At 40.4% G+C, this 17124-nt stretch overlaps 1 protein-coding gene across 1 annotated transcript in view; it reads right to left on the minus strand.

Annotated features, from left to right (window-relative positions):
- Positions 1-214: 214 nt before the first annotated feature.
- Positions 215-17124, minus strand: part of oprm1 (opioid receptor, mu 1) — a gene marked incomplete at both ends in the record, with an annotated part of 30211 nt that continues 13301 nt past the window's right edge. Inside the window, 4 exons of the mRNA XM_083922463.1 lie at positions 215-413; positions 719-897; positions 1575-1750; positions 3609-3958. Of these exons, the coding sequence (XP_083778589.1) occupies positions 215-413; positions 719-897; positions 1575-1750; positions 3609-3958 (904 nt within the window). The remainder of the gene's footprint in view (positions 414-718; positions 898-1574; positions 1751-3608; positions 3959-17124) is intronic.

Raw genomic sequence — 17124 nt, forward strand, 5'->3', positions numbered from 1 at the left:
TAGGTAACAGTTAGCACGTCAGCAAATTTTAGCATTCCAGTTTGTAGAACTGACAGGAGTACTGACACAAAAGCTAATCAATATACATTGGCAGCAGCTAAACATATTTTAGCCACCTTAAAAAAGGCACTCCTAAAAAAACAATTTCAGTTTTAAATGAACACTAAGTGTATTTCCAAAAATGTTGAACCATTCATTCCCAGGTACATGTACTTCAGACGGGGTCTACCTGTTGATTGGACCTGTCCCCTGTGTTTGCACTGTTGTGTTCGCGCTGTGGGAGCTTGCGGCTAGTGACTCCGGTCCGGGACGAGTTCTGCATCTCCAGCACAGAGGGACTCGGGGTGCAGAACTCACGGAAACAACGCTTAAAGTTCTCATCCAGGTAGCCGTAAAGAACCGGGTTCAGACTACTGCAGGAGACAAACACAAGGTCACAGTTGAACAGTAGAAAATCAGCTTCCCCCTCAACTCACCAACATAGTTTTTACCTTCTTATACAATATAACATGGGGTGTGAAAACCTCGTCCAGTTGGATAAAACCATGTACCAACAAATCATTATCAAAAAGTCACTTCCATTTGTTCTTATCTGTAAAATATGTTTTCTTAACTAGGCTTTATTGATTTATCTCCATTTATTACACCTGGATTTTTACGGCTAATAATTCAAATTATCAGCGAGGATGTTTGTCTAAGGCTAATGTGGGGTGCGTACCTGTTGGTGTATCCCAGGGCAATGCAGAAGTGCCAGGTGATAGTCTGCAGCGTGGAGCTAGGGATATTGATCAGAGCTGTGATGATGACATAGATGTGAATAGGTGTCCAGCATACGATGAAGACTGCAACCACCACCAGGACCATGCGGGTGATCCGTCGCAGGTTCCTGTCCTTCTCCTGTGTGGGTGGAAAGGAGCTAGAAGGTTAAGTATTGGGAGTGTACGCTATAGTACAAGATGAGTCATGCATGAAAGAGGAAAAAGTACAAAGAGGAAAGCAGGAGAAACGGCGAGGTAGGGAACATGATGATGGAGGAAGGACAGAGCGGTAAAATGGGAGAGGATCAAAGTCAGAGAGAGATGAAAAAGGATGATGGAAAGGAAGGAAAAGTGCAGTGGCGGTTTAAGTGTTACGAGTATGAACAAATCATATCTACCACCACTTAGTTTTTCCATTTCTATGCACTTTAAATGCATCTTCATTAGAATGAAGACATGCCGGCGTTTGGTACATTTTCTCAAAATTACTGTTGTTGAGTAACTTTGGCTTCTACTGCCATGAATTAAAACTGAACCATAACCTCAGGCTTAAGTTGTTTTTCCCTAATTGCTTTCTCTCGAGAGCAATGACTATGCTGTATTTGCATGCAAGCTCCGGGCAGCTTTGTAATTTGCTTCCTTGCTCGGAAAGATAAAATCAATTAGTTACCATGCAAACAACATAGGCCATGTAGTTGGTGGACCCAAGCTCTTAAAATTCCATTTGCTTCTAATCAGAAGCCTTTGGCACGAAATCTACAAAATAATGCACTAATTTTGGCTCATGTTTGTAAAAGAAAACCGATTTTTCTTAACCTGTGAGCCCGACAGCATGCGCACACTCTTCAGCCGGAGGATCATGAGGCCGTAGCAGACGGTGATGATGAGGACGGGCATGATGAAGGCAAAGATGAACACGCAGATCTTCAGCAGGGTTTCCCAGTACCAGGACGGGTGGGGGAATATCAGCTTGCAGTCAACAATGCTGGAGGCTGTGCAAGGTGAGGAGACACATCCACACACATATGTACACAGGTAAACACATAGTCATTACTTCTGCATGAGCAATTCACAAGTAGCTATTTGTATCCACTGTGCGTCCTTTCTCCTGGGTGTACACAATGCAAACCAATACAGTGTTGTACAAATGTAAAGGTATTTAGGGTTGCAACGTATATTATTTTATTTTTTTAATTAGGGCTCTATTTCTGTGACTGAGTGATCAATCTATAAAATGTCAGTAAATAGTGAAAAAAATACCAAGATGACGAGTGTAGCTTGCTTTTTTGCCACTTATAATTTAATAAGATTTTAAATAAATGATAGAAAAAAAGGAAAAGCTGTCCATTTTTACATTTAAGAAGCTGGAATTTACAACTTCCAATAAATGATATGGCCATTTTGGGACAGTGGTAACAAGCTGTAAAAAAAGAAATTTAAATATTATCACCTTTTACAGTAATTGACAAACTACAGATTTAGAAGAAATAGAGAAACATTAGCATGTATTTACATTTGTATTACCTGGATAATGGTAATTCAGTATTTTCTCTGCGTTAACTCAGTGTTCGGGCTCCACCAACACCTGGAACAATATCCACCTCTTTGGCGATGGCACCACAACCGTGCAAGATGCAGTCACAAAACTTTACAGGTGTGTGGCTGAGATAAAAATGAAGGCCGAGTTCAAAGACGGCAAACATGCAGGAAGTAGGGGAGTAGGAAGTAGGGAACACCTCTGGCCCAAAATGGTGGTGTGATCCGATTGCAAAATGGTCTCTAGTCTAAATTGTTCTTTGTTTTATTTTCCTGTTGATCGACACATCAGTTAATCAACTAATCGTTTCAGCACTAATGATTTTCCTATATGCAGCCCTTTGTTTTGTCGGCCTATCTTAAGGGGTTAATGCCAAATTCAATTCTATTGATTCTCTCATCTCCTCCAGTCATTTAAATGAAACTGTATATTGCACCCTGGTTGTCTAGGGGTTAATACCTTTACCATTAAGTTCAAAATCCCTGGTTCGAGTCCGACCATTTGTTGCATTTCATTCCCCATCTCTCTCTCCTCATTTTCCCTCAACTGTCCAAAATTAAAATGCATAAAAATGCCTATAGAAATACCACTTTCATGTCTGAAAGCTATGTTTTGTGGCGTTAAGGCAACAACATCTTTAAGCCCCATGCAGAGTTACAACTCCACTGAGTCAGTAAACCTCTTGTTAAGCTCTCTTCTTCAAACAGAGTGGAATCACACTTTAGCAATTACAGCGGCAGTTTTCTCTCTACTACCCCCCGCAATTTCTCAGAGACACCACCAGACAAGTCTTGCTTTGCAGGTAGCCTCTTGACTACGCACACAGTTATATTAGTCACCAGCCAGGCATACGGCATTTAATGATCCTTTTGTGCAATTACACAGAAAAACCTAAGCAATTATTCTTTGTTGTCTCCTTTTATACATCCTGCTGCAGTACTTAATTGTTTTTTAAAGCTGGAATGAGGAGAATGTCTTTTCGTCCTGTTTTCTTCTTGTGTTTGTTTGTGAGACCTTGTTGAACTCATCATCTATAAAGGTCTAGAAGAAATGATTAATGGTCTCGCTTGTCATTTTTTTCTTTTCAATTAGTTTCTGTAGTATGAAATATACTTTATTTGCCATTAAAATGTGATTGATTTCAAGGAAAGTTCCATGAGAGCTTATTTGATCTATTAATTGTGGGTATTAAGACTTACAGTATTTCTAAATATTCATCACAGACCGAATGTTTCAGGGTCTTACATGTAAATTCCAAACACAATTTCTCCTGCAGTGTAGGTGTAACGGTGCTTGTGTGTGCACATGCTTACGATCGACAGCGGTGGAGGCCATGAACATGACAGGCAGCCCGATGGCCGAGGAGAGAATCCAGTTGCAGACGTTGACTATCTTGGCGTTTCGCGGTGTCCTGAAGTCCAACGCTTTAACTGGGTGGCATACAGCGATGTAGCGGTCAATGCTCATGGTGGTGAGCGTGAAGATAGAGGTGAACATGTTGTAGTAGTCGATGGACATCACCATCTTGCAGAGTATGTCTCCAAACGGCCAGGTCCCCATCAGGTAGTTGACGCTCTGGAATGGTAGCGTGCTGGTGACCAAGGCATCAGCCAGAGCGAGGTTGAAGATGTAGATGTTGGTGGCTGTTTTCATTTTAGTGTATCTGCAGAGAAAGCATGGATTTATTATGAGACAACAGGTCTTGAATTTACACAAACAGATAAAAGCCTGGCTTTTATTGCCTGAATGAAGAATGGTCAAATGATTTCAAGGCCGGACCCTCTTACATAGTAAGAGGTTGTTTTAATCATTCTGGTGGAACATTGGGCAAGGAGACAACAAAACAACAAGGAGAGGTAGTTCAAAGAGGTCAGAAGATTGTGGTGAATTTAGAGAAAACAGAAGGAAGAGCGCAGATCCATTAGCACAGGATGGAACAGACGATTGAAATGGCTCAACAGTTTAGAGCTCAGACATATACTGTGTTCACCGTTTGTGTCCACATGAGGCAAGGGTGAGGCAAGGGTGAGGCAAGGGTGAGACAAGGGTGAGGCAGGGGTGAAGCTGGATCTGGATTTTGATCTTAAAGGATCTATCTGTATGTCATAACAATCACAATCCAGCTATTCTAAGAAATAACACTAATTTATTTATTATTTAATTTTAACGTCCAGAAAAATGTGAAAATGTAGTAAATTTATAGTAATGAATTAAAATGGAGTGAAAAGTTTATCCACCGCCTGCAGTATGGCCTTTTAATCAAGCTGCGTGAGTTTTTCATAATGTTCAATGTGTTGAGGATTTCTACCGCTGGGTTCAACAATGAGGTCAATTTGCCCGCGAGCTATCACAGAGCTCCACGGAGAGCTAATCAACTCACAGCAAGGCTATAATGAAGCTATCCAGGAATAAGAAGATTCTGCCTGTGAAAGGCACTTCACAGACACTTTACTTATTAATTTTGCACATTCATTTGCATGTGATTTTCCCATTAAGGGGATACAGTAGATGAGAAGATTGATAACCAATTGTGACCAACTCTTCTCTCTTCTATGTTCATTAGAGTAGAAGAATCTCTTTTGTAATTGTACAACAAGATTTAGATAAAAATGTAAAAAATAAGGTAAATGTGGAAATAGTTAAAGATAACAAAATAATACATTGACAGTAAAGGTAAATTAAATATGAAGCTTAAACAAGCAGCTGCTTAGCTTAGCATAGGGACTAGAAACGGGGGGAACGGTTAACCTAATTCTTATAAATGCTAAATAAAAGTTCACCTACCAACGCCCCTAAAGTTCACAAATTACAACATCATAGTTTGTTTGTTTTTTAAAAAAAGAAGTGCAAAATGGCCCAAAAAAGTGTGAGAGTGTGTGTCAGGTCAGTGTGTCAGGCTATTTCTTGTCTCTGAGCAGTTGCCAGGCAACCAGCAGAGACTCCAAGAAGTTAGTGCTACCAGCAAACCAGCCACACAGACACATAACCCCCCGTGAAGCAAGTTGTTTTTTTGTACAAATAAAACAGATGTGATAAAACCATAGACTGAAGATAAAGATGGGGGGCTCATTTTAGGTTGTTCTTATCACACTGATGCAGTATTAATTTATCTTAATGCATTTGGTTTTAATTAGTTATTTGATGCTATCAAAACGGGGAGAGACGTTATGTCTGACAGCCGTGTTCGACTCGCGATTGGTCGTCAGGTGTATGGACGTGATTTCGATGAAGTCACAAACGTGAAAATGGGGACTTCCTGTTTGGCTGAGATGGAGTAGACATGGGTTGAGTGTTGCTCCCGCAACTTTTTTGCGTTTGAGGACCCCGAAAGTCACAACAATATTAATATTTGTCTTGTTTAACGGATACACTACCTAAATATGCCAACACATTCAACCAGACAGACTGCAAAAGACCAGGGGGCGAAGGCTAGCCCCGCAGAGGAGGCAGGTAGCGAGATTAGCATGGCGGCCATTACTAACCTCTTGGAGCATCACCGTGCAGCCCTCTCCGCCGAGATCAAGCCCTCTCTGCTGAGTTCAAAGCCTTCATTTCAACGCTCGAAGCAAAGCTAGATCACGTCCACGCCACAGTGCCTGACCACGCGCAGAAGATAGGCTCCCTCGAGGTAAATGCAAATTTACCTGACGAGCGTCTGCTAATGCTGGAGGCCTCCTGTGCCGCGCTAACAGAGAGCAACACTTCACTGCTGGCTAAAGTCAGCGACCTGGAGTCCCGGAGCCAGCGCAACAACATCAGAGTGATTGGATTACCAGAATCCGTTGAAGGTTTCCGCGGCCCACAGCCTTCTTTGCAGAGCTGCTCATGGAGGTTTTCAGGGAAGGCTTCCTTGAATCACCGCCGGAGTGCGACAGGGCTCACCGCACACTAGCTGAGAAACCGAAGTCGGGGCAGAGACCACGGGAAGTCATCATTAGGCTGCACAGCTACCAGATGAAGGGGAAAATCATACGCGAAGCCCACGCCAGGAGAGGCCAGCTACAATAGAGAGGGTCTCCCATCTCCATCTACGAGGACTACTCTCCGGAGGTAGTGGAGCAGCGCTAGAAATACAGAGAGGTGATGTCATAGCTTTACAACCGGGGCTTCAGACCCGCGCTTCTGTTTCCCGCGAGGCTGGTCATCACGATGAAGGACGGAGGCAGGAAAAGGCTCTCTACGGTCACCGAGGTGAAAGCCTTCATAACATCCACTCACACAGATGAGCCCTGATGATCACAGGAGAGCTGTTGATTTCCCTGCAGACGAGCCGCTGTCATGTTGTCTGGATAACCGTGCATGGTGCTGACTGTGTAGCTGTGCTATAACAGCCCCGGACTGACCGGAGTTTATATATTTTATATTATTTTTAGACTGCCTCGTTAACTGTGAAAGTTCTGACAGGCTGTTAAAGTTTTGAACAGGACTCGCTAAGTGGTCATTCTAACGCACTGTGGACATGTTGACTCAAGGTTCGGTGTTTTCTGATGCTTTAACAGATTTCTGTTTCTTCATCCTGTTTCTGTGCCTGCTCACACTGTTATGAGAACTCAGTTTGTCTTTGGTCGGCCTTCGTGCCAAGCACTAGAAGCTCGTCTGCATGTGATTGTCAGTTTGTTATTATATATTTCTTTCACAGCTTTATTTTATTTCATTTAAACTTTTTATCACCCGGTGTGAGTAGGAAGAAGTTCTCACTTACTTAATCCTACCCCTTCTTAACATTTGAGTGATTGCTGTAATCTGTATCTTTTATCCACTATATGTACAATTTGTAAATCTAACTAGACAGTAATCAATATTATAACATTTTATAAATAACATATAATATATATAAAGTAATACAATATAATTTATAGGCCTACATTCTTAGAATATACATATACCTATGCATACATAGTTTTATCGTAACATTGAGACAAGAGAACGGCACAGAAGGCTTTTCTTGATGGCAAAGACGTTTTCTCCTTTTTGAGAAGAGTTTGATTGATGGATGGTTCATCCAATCACCTGCCGGGTGTGTTTTGAAAGCGCCTACCCTTTACCAATCAGTTTCTAATGATGCTTTCTCAGATGGTTCTGTGTAATAAATCGTCTCTTCCAACAACTTAAACACATCCCTGCCGTGGTGTTATTGAATCAATCTGGATACACAAAGTGACAATGATACATTACACCCCCTGGCCTTCATTTTATTAAACCCAAACTGTCATTCTGCGACGTAATTTACTTCAGTTTTGCTGCAGGACGCTCCTCAATAATCCTCTTAACAACCTGAGGTGACAGTGAGTTCATTAAATTCTGATTAACTTTAACACTGACAGCTCGACATGTTTGTTATTCGGAGCTTTATTTGAACAGGGACCTTGAGATGCAGTAAAAGCTGCCACCGCACTCTTGAGTAGTGTGCTGGTGGTAATATCCAAAATCCGCTTATTGACTTTCAGACAGTTTGTAACACGGCTGCAGATGATAGCTTCTGTTTCGCCTGTGCGTTGTATGTCTGAGGCTTACACATGTCCAGCACACCGTGTGGGGGTCAATGGCCTCATCTCATCTAAATTAAGTGAATCGCGTGTTGTATTAATGGGTTTTCAGTTTCGATTTGTTCTTCGCCCTTGAGTTTTTGTCACTTATTGTCGGCATTTATTTTGATTATATAATATTGCAAGATATCTTTGTAGTCTTTAACATTTAGATTGATGACACCTGATGTATTTTTGAATTTTGTACAGTGGAATCAACAATTTAAATGGATCCTTGTTGGCGTATAATGTTAATAAAGGCAGTTTCTTCAGTACGCTCTATGTTGCATTTTCTTGGAGTCAGTTATAACCAAGTGTCTGAGATGTATTTCATTTCGTTTTCATATTGACAGTCGTTTGAAATTTGTATTTACGCAATCATCACCTATAAGGAGACCAAACGCTGTGTAGCTTTGTATCTGTCTCTGCCTTCTCTTGGATCTTCACCCTTAGACTCGCTGCAAACATCTCCACCCGCAGCCTAAATTCCAGCAGGGGACTGTGCACTTTGTTCATTCATTCATCTTCAACCGCTTGTCCCTGTCGGGGTCGCGGGGGGCTGGAGCCGATCCCAGCTGACATCGGGCGTGAGGCGGGGTACACCCTGGACAGGACGCCAGTCTATCGCAGGGCACATAGAGACGAACAGAGACAGACAACCATTCACACCTACGGGCATTTTAGAGTCATCAATGAACCTAACACATACACGTCTTTGGGAGGCAACCGGAGAACCCGGAGAAAACCCACACAGACTGGGAGAACATGCAAACTCCACACGGAAGGGCCCCAGCCAGGATTCGAACCAGTAACCCTCTTGTTGTGAGATGACAGTGCTGACCACCACACCTCCTGGTTATAAGTGGCAGATGCAATAGGGACAGTCAGTGTTCCAGGTAGGTCATTTACATGCACTTAAGAAACCAGGTTGCTCATAAGAGGTAAGTAGAGTGTGCTTACATGCATTGTAGTAAACTGCAATTGTGGGTCTACATGCAGCAGGTCAGTAATAAAAAAAACGTGTCTTTTTCATTTGACCACTGTTTGTGATAGAAGACGCCATGTCGACCATCATGTTATCATGTCATTATCTAGTCAACCCTCTACCACCACAACACCGCAATCTGATAAGATGCTGTGAGAGAAAGAAATTCAATTCAGTTGGCATTACATTTCAGTTAAGACATATTTGCAGATCAGCAGTACATGAAGGTAATTTCTAGAAGGCGGGCAGGGAAAAGCTGCACACCAGCAGGTATTGTATCAAATTCAAACCTTTTAATGAGCTGTGCACTGCTTGATTGACTATATTGTTTTATTTACTGGCAACATAGATGTAAGTCACAAAATTGATATTATTTTTCCCGCCTACAGCAATCATTTGATAAGCATCATTCATCAAGAGGATACATATCTCCCTGTTTATCGCCTGGTTTCTCATTTTGGAATTAAACTGTTGTTTTGGAGCCTTCTTTCATTTGTACTGTATTTGTGATGGGCTGAACCCGAATATTCGACTATCCGGATATTTGTTCGTTGGATAGCTCTTTAGTTTTCAATTTTGGGATTTGTATATTCGTTTTTTATATCTTCCAAACTGTAGAACACAATCATAATCCTTTTAAAAAAAAAGTATTTTTATCTCCTCATGCTGCAGGAGCTGCAGGAGTGGCTCAGCAGTCAAACTTGATGCTCTGCTAACATTAGCTGCTCTGTTTCATCAATGTTAGGGTTAAAAAATGTGAATGCAGGTTGAAATTCACCACGATGTTCTGAGCAGAGGAAGTCCGCTAGCTGCTAATGTTTTGATTTCACCGATACACTGCAGCGCTGTATCATCTATCTCAGCCAAGAATGGCGAAATGTCTGGTGGAGTCACATGTGATTGAGGATAGACAGTTTATGCGACACATGCAGCGCTGAATGGCTCCTCTACGATGCTATTCACTTCATGGATCATGGCAATATAGTCTAAAAACTGAAAGGTAATTTGTGCAATTATCTCTCCCTGAATCACTCTCCCTCCCATATCATGATCATTACCTAACCTCAGGCCTAAACATATATAACAATACAATATCATGCTGAAATGAACGGATATTGAAGGAAACCAATTAAAGATATGTTGGTGGTGAATGATTGAATGGTTTGCAATATGTTCTGACGGTAGATACGTTTATTAAAAAAATCCCCATTATGATGATGAAATATTCAGGTGGCATTTACATTTGAATTAAAACATATCTGCTGTTGCAAATTATAAAGTACATAAAGGTAATTTCTCAGACCCAGCAGATATTTTCTTCAATTCTGAACACTTTTATCAGCTGTGCCAAGCTTTAATGACAATTGAATTATAGTCATTGGCAACATAGTTACAAAATGTATTTTTACTGCAGAAACGCAGTAAACACAATAGTTTTTCATTTCCCTGCCAGCAGCAATCATTTGATAATTATTACTCAAAAAGAGGATATGGTGGTTTCTTGCTGATAAGAAAAAGTTCATTCCACCTTCCACATAAACAGGATATAGGAAGCATTATATTTCAGACATCAAATGAAAATGTTTGAGGTGAGGATTGTTATTGACAGTAGGAGAGAGCCACAGAGAGAGCAGACAGAAGAAACCATCTGCTTTATTACACTGCTTCTGTGAGTAAACAACACTTGACGACAGACAATTGCTCTATCTACCGCAAAACTACCTTGACTTGGTGTTTTCCTGGACAACCGGAGCACAGAGGCGGCAGATAGATGTGGCGTAATGGATCTTAAAATCATCCAAAACAGTCCTCTCAGTGAAATCATGTATAATTCATAGCCTTCCATCAACCCATTAGCTGTGGTTCCCACCTGAGGGAGTGAGACGCCTTCTCATTCCTCCTGTCTTTCATCCGTCTTTATTTCTCCTTAGATGAGAAAAAACAGATCCGATAATGATGGTAAATTATCCCTGAGGCGATACGGACGAGGAACTTATTTTACAAAGTCATCACATGTGCTCCCCGTCGGAAACAAAGATAAACTTCAGTCAAATCTCACAGGTTGTTCTCTAGGATGCATTATTCAAAACATTCAAATAATTTGGCACATATGCAAATACACACTTGTGTCAGTAGAACAGTGTTCATTTTCTAATTCAAATACATTTACATAATAAATGGGGCAGATGAGAATTGGTTGTTTTAATGTGCACACATTCAACAGAGCTTAATGCGGCCATTTAGGCAAAAGTGTAATTGGTTTTGCCCTTGCTCTGACTGAGGACCTCAAATAATATTCTATGTATACTGTATTAAAAAGAATATTAAAATCACCTCTAGCCTGGCTCCCTAATGAGCCTCATCTGTTACTGAAACTGTAATGGGGAAACAGCTATTGAGTTGGTCATTATTCTTTTTAATGAGAATTTCTTTCCTGTTTTGGGCCCCCGTGATGTTGGTCTGAATGAAAATTTAAATGGCGGAAGTTGGGGAAGTTGATAACGTGTTTGTTTTCTGAAGAACGTACGAATAAAGAAAGAACGATAACGTCTCCATGCCAGTGTCTCTGCCCCTCACTGTTTTTTCGGCACAGCAGCGCTTTGAGCTAAATGCTGACGTCAGAATGTTAACATGCTCAAAATAACAGACATAATGGTAACCATGGTCAGTTTGGCCTGTTGCCATGCTAATTATGCTAATCAGAACGCAAACATTAGCTGGGTCATGTCATTACTTTTTACAAATATGATAAAATATTGACTTTCTCCCTTTTCACTAGGCTCTTTTTTCCAACATCCACAGCTTTCTGTCTGTTTTCATTATTAATTTCAGTCTTATGTTTAATTTTATCAGATTAATTATTAGTCATCTTATATAAACCGCACACACTTGTTTAATTTGTTTTGTTTTATTGTTGTTTCGTGTCAATTACGATCTGTTGAAAGGGGTTCACCCTATTGTGTGTGTTGTTAGATCAACTGCTCAATCAGCGAGAGAGAAAAGACTTTTGCATAATTACGTCCTCTCAGCTGTGAGGGGCCGGGCGCTATTACGTTCTGTAGTAAATTACATGAATTCTATTTTGTTCTAAATGCGGTGAACCAGGCTTCAAACCAACATGATGGACATTAGCTCAATTATTTCTAGCTGCCAATAATGTCCGACCCTTGACTTTGATTACGAAAAACACTGGGGCTGATGTGGGAACACACGTGGGACAACCAGGCAGGAGAGAAATGATGTTCTGCCCACGCAGCATGTCCACGGGTCATGAATATGGGACGCTGCGTGGAGCCATTCAAAGGGCCTGAATGTTAAAAAAATTGATGTCTGTTTATGTGAGGATCAGGCCTCACCATGGGGCAAAACAGTGACCAGGCATAATAAGAACGTAATGATGCTGAAACATCTCTGCAAATGAATATTTGTTGGATTAGATGTCGGTCTATCAATAAAAGCTCAGATTTAATGAGGCAGCAGCGAGACAGAGATTTTATGTCGTTGTGGCCGCCAAATATAATGTTGTTTTGAATGTTTGCTCGAGTATTAGAATGATTTTCTGCGTCCATATGTGCCTTCACTCGCACTAACTGATGCTGTCTAATTTGTTCAATGTAAGCCACTGAATGTTACCTGCACTCATGTATAACTCAGGTGCCACGGCCCCTAAAGGAGAATGTTAAATCTTTATAGAAACCTAATTAATTAACGGCACAGTAATAAAAAATTAAAGCACATTTACTGGAAAAAAAAGAGGTTATTGATTTGAGTGACGTGATACAGAAAAAACACAAGGGTTTATAAAAAACAATACTGGACTAAGATTTATTATAGTTTACAGCTCATTGTTAGTCTTAAATAATCTTTCTCCCCGGGTTTTTGTTGCCTGGTGGGGGGATTAATGTGTCAGATTGATAATTTTGGAATGCTAACAGATTATAAAGAGACTAATAACATGGCTGGACATTCACAGCTACCCTATAAACAACAGTGTGAGCTTTACTGTATGTTGAACACGTCTGGAGTGAATCACAGTCTTGTCCCCATATTTCAACAAATGTCAAGATGAAACCTACACACGTGTGGTCAACAGTTTGGAAAAGAAGCAGATTGATTTTCATGGCTCTTGTTACACTGCAAAGATAAACATAATTCATCAGTTTTCGGCGATGCTGGCCGGTGAATGTGTAGCCTTGCGTGTGATTCATGGGCTGCTGCTGGGTGAAGGCCTGGCTGCAGGAACAGAGGCTGCTCATGTGAACAGACATCTGTATGCCTCTGGCTCCAGCAAATAACACTTTCCATGCACGCTGTGAGGAGCATGACAGATGAGAGCACACGGTGTGACTGTGTACATGTCTGACTGCTAGGCATGTGTTTCTGAGATTTGGACTTTTACTTTGTGTATGTAGTATTCATGTTAGGGGTGTGTGATATGGATTCAATTCTCAATCATGGTATACGGATTTCACATCTAGATATTGATATTTAATAAAATATCATGTTATTGTACAAATGGTACATGGTCAGGTAAAATCCAATATTGCCAACAAAGTCCTGCTCAATTTGCAACATTACGCACAATGACCTCATTCAGCCCGAGATATAACTGTAAAGGGATAGACACTGTGATATAAACATTTGGTGTGTTTACATTGACCCTAATATTGCACTTATTATCAGAATAACAGCAAAATCAGAATAAAAATGCCTCATGTAAACACCCCAATCAGAAGAGATTGACTCAATCAGAAGGAATTTTAAGTCGGATTGAGAGCGGTAATGCAAACCTTTGATAATCCGCTCAACCAGAAAATATTTGTGCCTAGTAACCATGTAAACGCCCAAACAGCTAATTTTTATATCGTTGGAATAAATATACTCTTTCTGTGCATGAGAACGCACAGAAGAAAAAGAAGAAGAACAAGAACAAGAACAAGAACAAGAAGAAATAGAAGAAGGTCACTTCCTCTGAATGACCGTCATGTCATTCAGAAATTCTGCTTTAATTCCTGATCGATAGACTTAGCAAAGACTCACATCGTACCGGATCACTTCATTTAGCGTCCTTGTTAACAGTTAATTGGGAAATCTAATCCGAATTATTTCTAATGAGGTTAAAGAAATGTTGTCAATGTAACAGCACCTAGGGCCAAATCTCAAGACGGTTGGCAAGTTTATATTGTCTTAATGTTTATATTGCTGTATTGTTCAATGTATATTTATGTGTAATTGTGATACTTACGTTATGGTAGTCAAAGAGGTGGACCAACTGACTGACCGACATTCCCATAGAGCCATGGACCTGGTTGATCCTGCCAGTAGCATATGCTTGTCTCAAAGATTAAGCCATGCAAGTCTAAGTACATGCTGAGAATCCCCCCAAAATCAGTGCCCAACACATACAAAGTATATGCATGGATAGCGGAGAAATCTATTGTGCCGCAGGAACATTTCTACAGTTTTTTATAGACTTCACCATAAATCTAAGTCACCTTTGGTATCTGTTGTATCTGCTGCGAATTCAAGCTGACTCCAGCCTCTGTGAAGCAGCAAGCTACAAACTTTTCAGAGCTACCTTCCGCAGCTACAGGCGACGAGTGTCTAAAACTCGCACCATTCGTTTTCGGTGATGTATTCTTTTTTAAATTTGGCTCCTGAGAGGATCGTTCAAGTTTAATTTAATGGGATTATAAAAAGGTACAGACGACTTACAGGGCCCATAGTTTAAACTAAAGTAGGTTATCTTTGGTAATAAAAGGCTTGCTAAAATTTGCATTACAGCCCTTGACATTTACTGTATCATACCATCGAATGATTTATCTTCAGAGACATTCAGAAGGTGAAAAAAAGGTGACAAACAACATCAGAGTGTTTAGGTCAGATATATACAGATAAGTGGAACATCCAGGAAGTCATGTAGCATTATATTATACACTGTATTTCTCAGCCTCGGGCAACCAGTGCCAGAAATAAATACCAGGAGGCATTATCCATTAGAGACAATAAATAATAACTTCTCTCTTCTGTCTACACAAACGTGGATACTTATTGCTTTAATAGTGTTAATACGTTTGCAAACAATATTTCCCTTAGGGTTACAAGACTGAATTGAAGCCACAATTATTGTTTTTTCTAAACTCTCATCTCAGTGAATGGAAGTCATTAGACGGGCACCGCTGGGAACGCTGCAGCGGATCAGAATGCCGTCAGTGGCCATGACGGATTGAGATGTAGTTCCTTATTCTGACGCTCTCTTAGAGATGTTTTAAACTTATAATGATAACACATCAACTGCTCGAGGAACGCTCGAAGCAATAAAAGGCTAATACCTGAATAGTACTCAGCTCATAAGAGAAAAACCAATTAATATTAAAAAGCAATATATTTTTAATGAACCCTGAATCAAATGATACATGGTTATGTGGAAGGCCTGCCAGCATAAGTTCATCTCTTTGCAGCTCTTTTCAGCTTCCAGTTGTCAGAAAAGGCAAATGAATACTAGAGGTATAGACATTTTTAAATTAGAAACTAAAACTCCCCCTTGTTTATTCCCCTTTGTGTTTAAACGTGCAGAGTTAGAGAGGAAGAGTGAAACCTGCAAAGAGTTTGATGGTTATTTGTTTTGGCTGCCATAAAGGTATCAACAAATAAAGGTTGATCTTTCTTGTTCTTGCTCTTTCAACCTCCTCTTCCACTTATTAAACTAGTCCTGAAGTCGGCCACATGACTTCATTTTTAGCCTTGAACTTGTGGAAGGCAGTTTATTTTTGTAGATGTTGGGCAAAAAAATCTATAATAAGCTTTTGTCATATTGTAATTCAAGTACTCTGAGAGAAAACTAGAGTTATGCACTCTGCTCTTTTTTCAGAATTTGGAAAATTGGCCTGTGACAGAGGACTTCGGCCAATCACAGGTCATTTCAGAGAGAGAGAGAGAGAGAGAGAGAGTGTGTGTTTCTATCTGGTATTTAATTTGTGGCGTAAGACCCTTTCAAATGACTATTCCTGGCTTCAAGCCTCATATTTCTGCAATCCTGTAATGCTGTGTTCCTAGTTGTTTGAACAGATAAGAGTATATCTCTGTTATTGATGACAAGGTGTCTCTCTGAAGACAGCATTGATCGTAAAAGGTTCACAAGTTCGGCCATTGTTGTTTGTTTTGGTTCGACGGAGTGTTTGGACCCGGACATAGTACTTTGAAAGGGTGTTACGTCAGTCTTAAAGACCGGATATAGGCTAAGGGCAGAGAGGGGAGAGGGACAGCTGCAGAAAGAGGTCTCACTCCGCTTCAGATTCTGTCGTTTTTTTGTGTTTGCTTTTTGCCTACTGCAGCTTTAATAAACAACAAGAAATGCCCATCTGTCACCCCAATGTATCAGGAAAATGTATCAACACATCCAAATAAACTTACTCTCCTGCAGCATAATTTACTTGGCTGCTCTCCATCTGTACACACCTGTTTCGAAACTACTGTACATGTAAATGTAAAAACAACCGTTTCAAGCTTTCTTTCCTTCCAGAGTCTATAACACACTTAACAAGAAAACAGGCAAATCCCAGTACTTGTGAATACTTGTGGTTCATAGGTAGAAAGGCACTGTGTACTGTGGTGTCAGGGTTTTTATGTTTCCCCTTCCTCATTGTATAATGCTTTCGTATTTGTATCTTTTCCCATAGGGTTTGTGCAATATTTTAATATTCTGGATTGCAGCTGTGTGTAGCACTATTGTTCAGTTAAATTTCCACTTAGGGAGAATGAAGTATCTTATCTTAACTATGGCTTAATATGTTACTTAGTGGAGTTTCAGGTACGTCGACGATGGGATGAGTTTTCTTATTAAAGGCAATGCTAATAAAATTGACTTTAAGTAATTGACATTAGTGGCTTCTTGAATGAAAACAGAAAAGAGCTGGGATAACTGAGACAACACGTTGAGTGACTGGTAATGGGTTCTCATCAAGCTTTAGAGAAATGATTCAGCACAAACATGCAGAGATTCATGGCGTTTTAGTCATCAAACAGCACTTCCACTTCTGCGCCGGCCACTTCACCACATTAATACGCTTTTCATCATTACAAAACCTGTGTGTTGTCATAGAAACTCTCAATGGGTGATGCATGATTATTACCCTGAACCCTTGGTTTGAGATGAGGTTTTTGTGCATGTCAAGGAAGAGAAAACTGCACTTTTTAATTGTACTTTATCACTTCTGGCTCTACTTTAGCAGAGCAATTAAGAGACAACCCCAAAGCAAAAGGACATATGTGCGAGCTGCATGAGTGTAACCAAGCACACCTGCTACTTTCATTCAGTGG

Source organism: Echiichthys vipera (assembly GCF_963691815.1).
Source record: "Echiichthys vipera genome assembly, chromosome: 11".
NCBI classification, from domain to species: Eukaryota; Metazoa; Chordata; class Actinopteri; order Perciformes; family Trachinidae; genus Echiichthys; species Echiichthys vipera.